The following is a 13,684-nucleotide window of genomic DNA, read 5'->3' on the forward strand; positions in this document are numbered from 1 at the left end:
TATAACTTTTTATCTTGAAAACAGTAACAATAACTGGCTGAAATGGGACTACCCCTTTAATGAATCTGGCGCACCGAGTGTTATATACAGGCAGAGCACTCTGCTCATATGGTCATATAAGATTTCACTGGGCAGAAACTGATCCCCATCGTCTTCCAAAATCTATGGGAATTTGTGAGCACCTCTGCTGAGGTAGAACCTGCATCTAACAGGGTAAAATATGGAAATGGAGATCATGGAATCATAAACAAGAATATATAATTTTTTTTGCATGCAATTTATTCAGAAAAAAAACACAATAAATAGTAACTACCCGTTACCATGCTATACAAACATGTAGAATATAGAGCAGTAAGGTCTGACTGCTACTAGATAAGCAAAAAAAAAAAAAATGCTAATTCAATAGTAACCAAATTATTTTATTTTATTCAGCAAGAAAAGACAAGTGATTTCAACGCTGAGGAATCATCCTGCTTCCGCCTGACATGTCACTATGAAGGGCCGCTGCCAAGCCCAAAACGTAAGGGCAGAGACAGGGCTGGGGACAATTCCTACCTGGATCCCAGGGAGTTTATATGTGTTTGAGGAGGAAGGGGGGGGATTTACATTTTTATGTTGTTTTTTTTATTAAGTTTGTAAAGTTTTGAAATCATGTCCTGACTCCAGTAATGAAGAGAGAGGTGACAGCACAATAGAAATAAGCGAAAGTTTCTGTCCAACCCGGACAAATTGCTGGATTGACGTCCAAATAGCCAATCCGGAAAATTGACACCCCTGGCCGAGACTATGATTGGCCAGCTCTTCCTCAAACAAAAGTTGAAAAAGTTTCCGCCGGCGGCCTGGACCTCTAGGATTTGATCTCTTTGCCAGTGTGGATTGGTCGGGTTGTTATCGACATCTGGTGAGAACTTCATGTCAATAGAACCTTCAGAAACAAATGTATTTCACCCGCTGTATCGGCTTTTGCACATCGGCTACACTCTATGGCCAAAATCAGTTGCGCCCTTCCCAATGATGAAAGGGCAGAGCCATTTCCATCAGTAGGTGTAGAATCAATTAGGACATTACAAGGGACTTTCAATAACACGGCAACTTTTGCCAGGTCACTCCTAATCTCTCAAACTCCAGCCTCAACTGACTTCTGGTGCTGCAAAGAGGAAGTAGGAGGGAGGACGGTTCTGCCATGTCCAAGTTTGCCCTAAGGGTACATTCACACGCCCGTCTATGGGGACGTATATGCGGCCACAAATAAGTCCCTATAGACGCAAAGGTGGCCTGGCAGCGGTATAATGTCACACATGTGTGGCACCGTACAACGGGAAAAGATAGAGACTGCTCTTTTTTATGGAGGGAGGAGGTGCCGCGTCCTCCTCGTGTCCAGCGCACGGCCGTATGCCCTAAGATCTTTCGAGAAGAGTGGAAGATGCTGATAAGACAACTCCGGTGACCTCTCATGGTTTAGGATTGGAAACTCCTACAAGATCATTTAGGTGTCCCCTGATGGCCATATATTGTATGCCTAGTATTTTAACCCTTTGATATAATCCTTCCACAGGTAAGATATTATAATCTTATACCATTATGTCACTTTTTTATCCAGAGATGTGAAAAATTAAACTGACCACAACAGAATTTATGGTACAGATCTTACCTTTAGTGAATGTAGTTGTCTGGTTGAAAAGGATTCTGGGTTCAGGACTGTGTAAAAGAGAGCTCCTTCCTCTAGGAAACCTCATGGCCCACCGCAGTATCCTCCAATACCCAGGAGGTCCAACTGGAGACAGCGCACGTTGGAAGCCACCATGGATGTTTGGACGGTGTGGCCCAAAATCATTCAGTCCAACACTACTTACTAGAGACTAGAGGGTATGACAACATGGTTATGGCACACAGAGCGATTCTGAACAGGAAATGTCACACTCTAAAAATGACACGAGGAAATGTTGATTATTGGGACTTCTTCAGTGTAAATAAAGCTTGTGTGACAGGTGAGAAAAAGAATGTCAACCCTCTATTGGATTTTTTCTATGGTTTTACATTTCAAGACACTAATAAAGATATTGGGTCCACAGGGCTACAAACATGGCTCAGTTACACCTGTTCTGCCAGGAGGAATCCGCCCAAATTCCTACCAACTATTGTGAGAGGCTTGTGGAAGGAGATCCAAAATGTTTGAACCAAGCCATACAGTGTAAGGGCGATGGTACCAGATAGTAATGAAATGGATGGAAACTATTGACTTTTCCGAAAACAGTAAAATTATTAAAAATAATAAAAATTCCCTCTCCCTCATTCTTCTGGCAAATATAAACAATTTTGGTAATACTAAAATTGCTAAAGCTGGGAAGGTATATTCTGATTTCATGTCAGATAGTGAGAAAAACATCATAAGTGTCTTTTCATATAGTGTACGGAAACATGAAAACATTCTTTCACATAGACGTAAGCTTGTCTGGCCATAGCCCGGGCGAGTGTACATCCACAAGCACGGCTCACCCCTCCCCTCTCCATAATAAAGCCCGGCCATACTTACAGGAAAAGGTCTATCGTTTTCCCGTGCACAACGTCTATGTGAAAGGTCCTATGCTGTAGACAGACACCATCAAAGAAGACTCCAGTTTCAAAGAAGTGCATAAAGAAATGAGGAAAACTGTGGCCCATATTTACTAAGGTGCTTGCGCCAGTTTTTTAGTGGCGTTTGCACGTTCATTTCAGTGTAAACTGCTTGCACAGGTATTTAAGAAGTGTCTGCACCACATATGTGCCGCATGCGACCCTCTTGCGCCACATTTATCATGCAAAGTCTGACAGAATTATGTTGCACGCCCCGTGTTAATGGTGCACAAAAAGAAAGTGTTTCTGCACTCTGCCAAAGCAGTGCGGGAGGCACCAGATTCATGAAGATGGGCTAATACACATGCATTCGGATGAACGTATGGGGGACATATTTACAGCCACACGCTTCCGGCCGTACATACATCCCCCGTAGATGGCAATGACTGCATGGTGTCTCACGTGTACCGGCAATGGCCGCACAGAGCAATACGGTGCCGTATACGGTACCGCTCTGTACACGTGGAAAAGATAGGACATGTCTTATCTTTCCCTGTCTGCATAGGCCGTTTTCGGTGCATTTCTATGAAGAGGGGTGACCCCCTCCTCCTCTCCATGGCGCTAGACGTGTGCCCCCCCAGCCGTAGCCATGCAAGCATACATTTGTCTAAATGCAGCCTTAGGGTGCATTCACACACCAATCTATGGGGATGTATATGCAGCCGCAAATTTGCAGCCGCATATCCGTCCCCATAGATGGCAGTGGCGGCCTGGCAGTGGTACGGTGTCACACATGTGTGGCAACGATCGGTGCCGTACAACGGGAAAAGACAGAGCCTGGTCTATCTTTTCCCGAGTGTGCAGCTGCGCACCCCTGTTTTCTATGGAGGGAGGATTCAGGTATACCGCCGTGTGAATGCAGCCTTAGGGTGTATTCACATGGACATGTACTTGTTGGCGCGCTGCTCACCCCTCCCCTCTGCATAGGAGCACTGCTAAATGCTGGATGATAAGCTTGGCATAGCTTAAGACTGTCCAGTCTAACTTTGTGCTTCATTTGGATAATTTTTAGTGCATGTCCGTTATCCCACAAATCTGCGCCCCCTTTTGCCAAACTAGTCGTAAAATAGTCTAAAAACTGAACTGTCATAAACTCGAGATAAATCTGGTGGAAATTACAACAGAATTCTTTCATAAACAGACACAAACTCACGCCGGTATCAGCACTATCCCTCAGAATATCTCCTGTATGATGGCGGAGTGATTTAAAGGAAACCTACCATGTGGTTTGATGCATTATGTAGCAAACATACGTTGAGAATGCTGTAGATACACTGATGCAGGATCTTATCTTGGTTAATCCCTGTGCTGAGTGGTTTTGCTGATAAATCAGATATAACATTATGATAATGAAGCTCAGCTTCAGCCCTTCTCCTAGCACATTAGTTATTCACTACAGGAGAGGATGATGTAATGCCTGACTTGTGCCTGAAGGCAGAATAATCAATTGCTGCACCATCTTCCAGCTGCTGTGTATGAGTGATCCAGCTCAGGTTGATTAGTCATGCATGCATCCAGTCTGACCCAACTTTCCCAAGGCCCTGAATGTTATAATTGTTTTATCAGCAAAACCACAGGGATTAAACAAAATATGATCCTGCATCAGTGTAGCTACATTATGTTAGCTTCATAGTGCATCAAATCAAACGGCAGGTTTCCTTTAAGCTTGTTTTGCAGCTACAGGGCCTGAGCACCTTCCTGTTATTAGGCTGACCATAGAAATAGCTGAAAAAGAAAATCAAGATGTTGCAACACCAAAGTCCAGATACAATGTGATGTCATATCTATCTATCCATGAGATTAACCCCGACCCTGATCTTATATTCATGAATACTATTTTGAGGTCCTGGCAGGGCGATTGCTCATGGAAAGATAGAGATCACATGACCCTCCATCTGCAGCCATTTTATGGTCAGGAATGTCTGCCTGATGAGGTAAAAGACAGGAGGATTCACTTTACATATCAAGAAAGCGGAGCAGAACTATTAATAGATGTATATTGGTAAATTACCTCATATCCTGATTCCCACACTTACACAGATTACAAAAAAGCGACCAACCCCTCCAAGAGAGTTGTGGATAACCGTAATGACCACAGATCTCAAATGACCAGAAGCATGTGAAAACTGGCCAAGACTTTTACTCAGCCAGAAGTAAATCACAGTCTGTGGTTCTTGCTGAATAAAACAAAGCATATATTTGTGCGCTTCTCTAAGGGGTGGTCACACCTGGGTGGTCCTTATAGTTATGCTCCTCTTATAATTATGGTCGTGATGGAGATCAAAGGCTCAAAGAAGTGTTTCTTTCATGAATGCAACTCTGTTTGTCTGGAACTTTGCAAATGAAACATTGCAGCCCCTCGCGATCAAAGGGAAAAATGCAAAATATCCTCTCCAAAATCTACCAACCGAGTGTCAATTATACTGACACCTCAATCCCAACCTAGGTGTAAGGTGCGACCTGCACTCTGCATAGGCAGATAGATACAAGTAGACAAAGTTGGGGGAAGAAAAGTGATCAATGCACCCGAAAAACAGGTCCTGTTAAAAAAACACTGAAGCAGATTTTTATGCTTTTCGGTGAAACTTTTCTTTATATACATTGTTCCCTTTAAATCAACAAAATGTCTAGTAATAGAACACTCCACAAACAAGAGTGTAGTGTGTCAGGGGGGCGGGGCATGACACAGGGATGATTTCTTTAGGGTGTGCCATGGCTCCGCCCCATTGAGCCTTACACTACACATTGCCTGGAGAGTTCCTTTAACACATGTCTCTTCTGTCAAGCTGAATAAAATAAAATCTTTCAGTTATAAGTGTCTTTTGAAGAGCAAAGGAGCAAGTAATACAACCACGTAAGAAAGTAGGATTATGACTTAACTTTCTCAGACTCATTGTTATCCTACCTGTGTGATATAGTGGTCACTGAGCTTCCAAGCTATAAAATTAAACAGTCATATAAAATAAAATTTCTAACAATATAGGCCGTGAGTGTATCCTGCGTACAGTGCTGCAAAATATGTTGCCGCTACCATAGAATATTACATAATGATGGGCCTATCTTCTTCTTATAACTAAAGGTTATGGTTTCCTACCCTAGGTAACACAAACTTGATACAGAATTACATGTGACACGTATAGCTTCCAGCTATATCCTGCGGCAGGACTTCATTGTCACAGATCGTATCTTCTGTAGGGGTTAGGAAGTTTTAATGGGTCCAGATCAAACGTCATAGACAGCAAAAAAACGCAAAAAAAAACAAAAAAAAACATGGATGAACGGATGTAAAATAGAAGATATTAATGCTAAGTCTGTGGACTCAGCATGATCGTATGGGCAGGACAATAAAAACCTAAAGGGGTAAAACTAAAGAAATGATCATGCAGTAGGGTCCGGCCGCTTGTAATTTACAGAAAAAATAACTTGTCGCACAACTGAATGGACGGCTCGTGGTGGAGAAACTGGCCGGACAGGAAGGCCAACTTGTGGGCGTATTTGCAGGGGGCCGGCACTCGTATTGTACCAGGCCAGTTCCAGTATATATGGCACAGCTTGAATGTCAACCTGCAAAAAGAAGTAACAATAAAAATAAGTCAAAAAGATTACAACAAGCTGGAGGGGAAGCTGAAAAGGGACAGGGAGCATAATTACTTAGCCCAAAACCTAAGAAAGGAATAGATCTTAGAAAGGGTAAAGTTAATAGTCTTGAGATAGGCCCAAGCACATCACAGTGTGGTGAGCACAGCATGTCGCACCGGACAATGTCAGAACCGGGTGGTTGCACCACAAAAGATAGGCCAGGTGCTATTCCTGCCCTGAACTGCAGCACGGCCACTCAGATTCTATTTTTGCACACATTCATATGCATGAGGCCTTATGCCGCAAATGGAACTGATGTGCTGAAAAGCTGGAGAACTTGAGCAGCTCCTTAGGAGGTTTGAGTATGGGTAGCTGGCTTCCTTGAATGTGTGCAGCAAGGGATAATGGGGTCCATAAGGAAGGGCAAAGGCCCACAAGGGTTTACTAAAGGTGCCCATAAACTTCAGATGAGTGTTAGCTGAATCCATGAGCCCACTGTACCGTAGCACAGCAGGCACACGGCGGTACGGGGAGAGGAGGCCGTATGCCGTGAAAAGATAAGACATACCGAGCGGTACAGTGCCGCACGTGTGCTGCAACGTACCGCTCCCGTAGGGCGCCGTGCGCCCATTGCCGTCTATGGGGGACGTATATCGGCCGTATATACGCCCCCCCATACGGCTGTGTGAATGTAGCCTAATCTTGTAATATCTGTATGTGGGACAGATATAAGGCTCTCAGATTTGATAAAGATGAGTGAACATAACAAGTCTCAGCACAGCCCGCTTACCTCTGTAAATGATCGGGGCTAAGGTTGGGGGTGTTCATGACGCACACATAGTGAGTGGGAATGCCGCAGCCCTGTCTTGCGTGATGAGAGAGTAAGAAGAAATCCACCCTACAGAATAAGAGGTAACAAATATCAGCACGTTTCTCTCCATCACACAAGGAGGCGATTGCAGATGACTGAGCGGCTCACCATTCACGGGAGGTGACAGTATGGTCTAACACTGTCCCCGGTGCAGGAGTTACTAATTCTCCAGTATGAGCGCAATACATATTAGTGCTGACTCTTTTCTGCACCACAATCACCACCATGCGGGGATTATAGTTCTCAAATGTACTGAAGCAAGTCTGCAGCTGTGGGATCTCATAATTCTTCACTACGCTCAGCTGTCCGTCAGACACACCATCCCGGTACACTACTATCTTCTCCGGCAGCATGTGGTTCACCTACATGGAGAAAGTATGTTATATGTTACTATAACACAGACACAAATATATTCAATGACTCACAAAAGGTTCTTTATTCAATCCAAAATCCATGTATTCAATATACAAAAATTCATTTTTTTACCTCATAAAATTTCTGCAAGGCCCCCACTAGGCAAAGCTTTAGGCCATCCATAATTTCCTGGTGTGGAAGCTGGAAAACCACACGGGAGTACCAACGGGTCAGGCAACTGCAAGATCACCAGAACTTTGTTATTCTCTTTGTTCAATGACTTACATGTATTTTGCCACCTTTTTCCTTCACAGGAGGTTCTGTAGATCTAGTACGTAGGGTTGTGGGTTGACTTGGATATTATGTATAAAAATACTTACGTATATACTTGTGTATAAGCCGAGTTTTTCAGCACAAAAAATGTGCTGAAAAATGTTCCCTCGGCTTATACACGAGTCAATACACAATGTCAATGCACTTAATAATAAGCTTATATACTCACCCTCCGGTGGCCCCATTGTGCAGCGCTGCTCCCCCGATGTCCGCGCGGGTCCTCTTCTGGCTTCCGCGCCCATCTTCTTTCTTCTGTAACATTGTGCTCGGCGCCGCCTTGGGTGCAAAGTATGACGCGCCGCTGCTGACGTCATACTAGCCGCCACCCGGGAGAGTACGTTGGCGTCGCCCAGCATGATGTTACATAAGACAGAAGACAGGCGCGGAAGACGAGCCGCGCTGACATCGGGGCCACCGGAGGGCGAGTATATAATTTTATTTTAATTTTTTTAAAGCTGGGCTGGCTGTATACTACTGGGGGCAGCCTGAGGTAGCTGTATACTACACTGGGGGCAGGCTGGGCTGGCTGTATACTACAGGGGGCAGGCTGTATACTATAGGGGGCTGGCTATATACTGGGGGGTCTGTGACCAATGCATTTCCCACCCTCGGCTTATACTCGAGTCAATAGGTTTTCACAGTTTTTGGTGGTAAAATTAGGGGTCTCCGCTTATACTCGGGTCGGCTTATACTCGAGTATATAGGGTTCCTTACTCCGGCACTTCCGGTTTTAAAGCCTGTGCCAGGTTGGAATTTCCTGGCGGAAGAGTCATGGGACAAGGGGACAACAAAGAGATGTCCTTTTTTCCGAGGAGGCAACTTATCGGATGAATCGGGTTCCATGACCACACTGAACTTCCATCCAAACACAGGCCCAAAGTATCAGAGTGAAACACAAGCTGGAGCAGGGTAATTATGCTTTTGTTTTTTTTCTCCCCAGATTCCTGAAAAACCACTGTAAGTTTTAAGGTTGCATAGCCAAAACAGTAACGCGTGAGTCACAGAATAATGAGTTGTTTATGAGAGGATTTTGGTCCATACTTAATACATTTAAGATTTTCAGATAAACACATTTTTATAATGCATCTTATTAAATGACCCTCCCAACGCAGTATATAACACCTTTTTGTATCCCCTTTAACCATATCTCATACATTTAGCTCTCTCTTAATTTTATATAAAAAATAGGACCGTTATTAATTGCTGCATTTATCCCATAATAAAATGATTATGTATGAGCAGGACACAATGCATTCTAATGTAAATTACAGGACACCAAGCAAAAAACAAGCCCTCACACATGGATGTCAGCGGAGATACTCACTGGTTCATGCTGGCCACAAATCCAGTCACTGACCGTAACCCACGGCTGGGGTCATGGTAGACGTCAATGCCGATGACCATCAAGTATTTCTAGGAAGAGGAATAAACAAACCGTAGAGGTCATAGAAAGGCTGCAATTATCATAATGTCTGCTTATGCTTCTGTACAGAGTGCTATTTTCTACAGTGTAAGATTTACATCCCTGGAGGTGTACTGTATACACATACAATGCAGTGCAGCCTTTTGCACATCACTGTATTTGGGGGCCGCAAAAACAGCAGCACCATCCAGGCCTATTTTGCACCCTCACAATGCCATAAATGATAGAGCGAGTCCCATTCCTTGCCTGATTTGTCATGTGTCCACTCATTTCCTATAGAAATGGGGGGGCACATTGGGGGCGGGGGGACATTTTCCCCTGTCTGCAGCCGGTATTGCACACATGCTCATGAGGCCTAGGGCTTTATTCACATCTGTGGAACATTGCAGATTCCTTCTCTTCACACAGTAGTACTCATCTTCTCCAACACAAATCACTCACCAGGGGGATGTCTACACCCCATAGCTCTCCCCCCAGCTTGCAGTTGATCTGCAGTAGGATTTTTTGCGCAATGCTCCTCAGTTTCTGTGGATTGGAGATTGTCTTTGAATTAACCACCTGTAAATGGAAAAAAAAATATTACGGTGTGAACTGTATAGAGTAGACTGAAGGCAAATTGGTTACGTACGGGGTCACATGCAGTTTGGTTAAAACCTCAAGCTCTCGTATGCCGCGATTTAATCATGTTGTATTTTAGGAAGATTTTTTTTTTTCCAAATTATTTTTATTAATTTTTAAACACAGATTAACAAGACATGCATTTCAATATGACAGCATAATAAATTGTACCATATAACAATGTTGTTTGGTCTAGAGTCAGTTGGGAGTTGGTTCGTATTAGCGTACAGTTCTTTCTTTTCCCGTTTATTTATGTTGTAGCGAGTCTTTTTCCCAAATATATTGTGTATTTAGGAAGATTTTACCATTTAACTTCTGACACAATTGTGCCCCACACAGGACATTTCTAAACAACATGTAGGTGATTTCAGTGTTTATCTTTTTTAAGGAGCGATAATATATGAATTTTCCATACATGGAGCTGTATGTGGGTCTTAGTTTGTGGAATGAGTTGGCATTTTCACAAATATAATTTTTTAATAACATTTCAGGTGATGGTGACTATCGTAGGGATTAAATAGTGTGGTAATTGAATAGATTGGGTCTTTATGGATGTGGCGACTCCAAATATTTGTATTGCTTTTATTTTTTACTGCAACTAGGGGGGAACCCCTACTAGGACACATACTTCATGTTTTGGAAATCCCTTTGATTTGTAAGGCGCTGTAAAATGTTAAGGCGCAATAGAAATAAAGATTATTATTAACCCCTTGATTGCTCTGTGCCATACATGTACAGTGGAGAGGTGCGGGTGGTATATAAAGAGGGCTTACAGGATAAAAATTTATATAATTTTTGAAAAATTTATAAAAACACAATAAAACCTATAAAAATTTGGTATCACTGTGATCGTCCCGAACCAAACAATTAAAGAGGAGGTGTTTTTGGTTTTTTTTTGCCAATTTCATCACATTTGGAATTTTTTTTCCAGCTTCCAAGTACACGGCATGGAATAATAAATAATGTCACTGAGAAGTAAAATTTGTTGTGCAAAAAATAAGCCCTCACACAGCTCTGTACAAGGAAAAGTGAAAAAGTTATGGATTTTTGAAGTTGGAGAGTGAGAAATGAGCGAAAAAACCCTGTTCTATAATGAAGAATAACATCTCCCTCATCCATTAGGATACGGTTTACATCAATGCTGCTGGGTGTGCAGCTACTCATGGGGTACAGATACTCCTTTGGGCCACGCTCCAGCATGAATGTACATGGATGGCGAGGACAAGACACAGAAAGTATGTGGTGTGATGGGCGTCACAGGTGATGATGTAATGGACTCATAGAGGATGAAGTGTACTGCATAGTAATGGAATGAAGTATCTCAGGTCCTGCCCTTACTCCAAGCACTACAACAATAACCACTGGCCACACGTCTGCAATAAATCACACACAGTCCTGGCTTCACCCAGTCCAAATTTGCCTAGGTTACATCAAACACATATTTTATTAATAACATCATTTTTGAGAATTTATTTCCATGCCATCCCCTTAAATATTCTGGTAGTGTGAAGAAAGGGATGGATGGAATGGTAAAGTATTAGGTGACATTACCTGAGATGGGACAGGGGTCTGCACGCAGCACAACTTCTTTATGGCCCCGTATAGGTCGTCCCTGTTCCCAGAGATGATGCAGACGATCAGCTGCACCTTTGCCTGTTGAACAATAGACAGAGAAGTGTTATCTTAGTGCTGTGACAGTCAGTGCATTACTCAGGAAACATACTGTGCGCACAGACAGGCTGAGGGTGCATGTTTATGGAGGAGTAGAGGGTATTTTTGTCCAATACTCTGATTATAGGGCAGAAGGCGTAAGGCACCTTGAACTGTGACAAGTCTGTACAATTTCCATTCTATAAAAAAAGTATGAAAGTGGAGATAGAGGCCGAATAATGTCAGCAATGTGCTGGAAGCAAAACTAAGGAATGTATCAGAGCCCATCCAGATACAAAGTGCAATGTGACAAGACACGGGGAACTACTCATGGCTTTACCCCACCGGTGACAGGTTTCCAAGCTCACTCATACAACATGCTGTATGAATATATAGATATATATAATATAATAATTCCTTTATTTATATTGCGCTCACAGATTACGCAGTGCTACACTATGTGTGCGTGTGTGTGTATATAAAGTTGCATTGATTTTGAACTCCATCCTGCGATGCTCCGTACATTGACTGAGTTGGAAGGATTACACGTACGGTCATGAACACAGTAAAGGCTCAGGGGCTGTGTACTGTGTAATGTAACACATTGAGATTCCATCCTGTTGCAATGGAGGGGCTTGAAGTTTATGGAGTTAGTCGCATTCAGTTTATTTTAACCAGTAAGTCGCTACACACAGAGCACATATATGTTCTTTGATCTGAAAGAGTTTTCATGTATTTCAAGCTGCTCAAGTTCAAGATGGTCCAGAGCAGGTGAGAGCACAGTGTATGAGGAAGATTATATACAGCAGGTGAGAGCACAGTGTATGAGGAAGATCATCTACAGGAGGTCAGAGCACAGTGTATGAGGAAGATCATCTACAAGAGGTCAGAGCACAGGGTATGAGGAAGATCATCTACAGGAGGTCAGAGCACAGTGTATGAGGAAGATCATCTACAAGAGGTCAGAGCACAGTGTATGGAGAAGATCATCTACAGCAGAACACAGCACAATGTATGAGGAAGATTATCTACAGCAGATCACAGCACAGGGTATGAGGAAGATTATATACAGCAGGTCACACCACAGGGTATGAGGAAGATTATATACAGCAGATCACAGCACAGGGTATGAGGAAGATTATATACAGCAGATCACAGCACAGGGTATGAGGAAGATTATATACAGCAGATCACAGCACAGGGTATGAGGAAGATTATATACAGCAGATCACACCACAGGGTATGAGGAAGATTATATACAGCAGATCACAGCACAGGGTATGAGGAAGATTATATACAGCAGATCACAGCACAGGGTATGAGGAAGATTATATACAGCAGGTCACAGCACAGGGTATGAGGGAGATCATCTACAGCAGATCACAGCACAGGGTACGAGGAAGATTATATACAGCAGGTCACACCACAGGGTATGAGGAAGATTATATACAGCAGATCACAGCACAGGGTATGAGGAAGATTATATACAGCAGGTCACAGCACAGGGTATGAGGAAGATTATATACAGCAGATCACAGCACAGGGTATGAGGAAGATTATATACAGCAGGTCACACCACAGGGTATGAGGAAGATTATATACAGCAGATCACAGCACAGGGTATGAGGAAGATTATATACAGCAGGTCACAGCACAGGGTATGAGGAAGATTATATACAGCAGATCACAGCACAGGGTATGAGGAAGATTATATACAGCAGGTCACAGCACAGGGTATGGAGAAGACCATCTACAGCAGGTCACAGCACAGGGTATGAGGAAGATTATATACAGCAGATCACAGCACAGGGTATGAGGAAGATTATATTCAGCAGGTCACAGCACAGGGTATGGAGAAGATCATCTACAGCAGGTCACAGCACAGGGTATGAGGGAGATCATCTACAGCAGATCACAGCACAGGGTATGAGGAAGATTATATACAGCAGGTCACAGCACAGGGTATGAGGAAGATTATATACAGCAGGTCACAGCACAGGGTATGAGGAAGATTATATACAGCAGATCACAGCACAGGGTATGAGGAAGATTATATACAGCAGGTCACAGCACAGGGTATGAGGAAGATTATATACAGCAGGTCACAGCACAGGGTATGAGGAAGATTATATACAGCAGGTCACACCACAGGGTATGAGGATGATTATATACAGCAGATCACAGCACAGGGTATGAGGAAGATTATATACAGCAGGTCACAGCACAGGGTATGAGGAAGATTA

General features: G+C 43.2%; 1 protein-coding gene across 2 annotated transcripts in view; it reads right to left on the reverse strand.

Annotated features, from left to right (window-relative positions):
• Positions 1-258: 258 nt before the first annotated feature.
• Positions 259-13,684, reverse strand: part of PIWIL2 (piwi like RNA-mediated gene silencing 2) — a 36,696-nt gene continuing 23,270 nt past the window's right edge. For both annotated transcript variants that reach the window (XM_072149347.1, XM_072149348.1), the window contains exons 19-25: positions 11,343-11,444; positions 9,615-9,731; positions 9,075-9,163; positions 7,550-7,655; positions 7,172-7,425; positions 6,983-7,090; positions 259-6,177 (exon numbers count right to left, since the gene is read on the reverse strand). In XM_072149347.1, coding sequence (XP_072005448.1) covers positions 6,021-6,177; positions 6,983-7,090; positions 7,172-7,425; positions 7,550-7,655; positions 9,075-9,163; positions 9,615-9,731; positions 11,343-11,444 — 933 coding nt within the window. In that variant the 3' untranslated portion in view covers positions 259-6,020. The remainder of the gene's footprint in view (positions 6,178-6,982; positions 7,091-7,171; positions 7,426-7,549; positions 7,656-9,074; positions 9,164-9,614; positions 9,732-11,342; positions 11,445-13,684) is intronic.

Source organism: Engystomops pustulosus, chromosome 4, assembly GCF_040894005.1.
Source record: "Engystomops pustulosus chromosome 4, aEngPut4.maternal, whole genome shotgun sequence".
Taxonomy (NCBI): domain Eukaryota; kingdom Metazoa; phylum Chordata; class Amphibia; order Anura; family Leptodactylidae; genus Engystomops; species Engystomops pustulosus.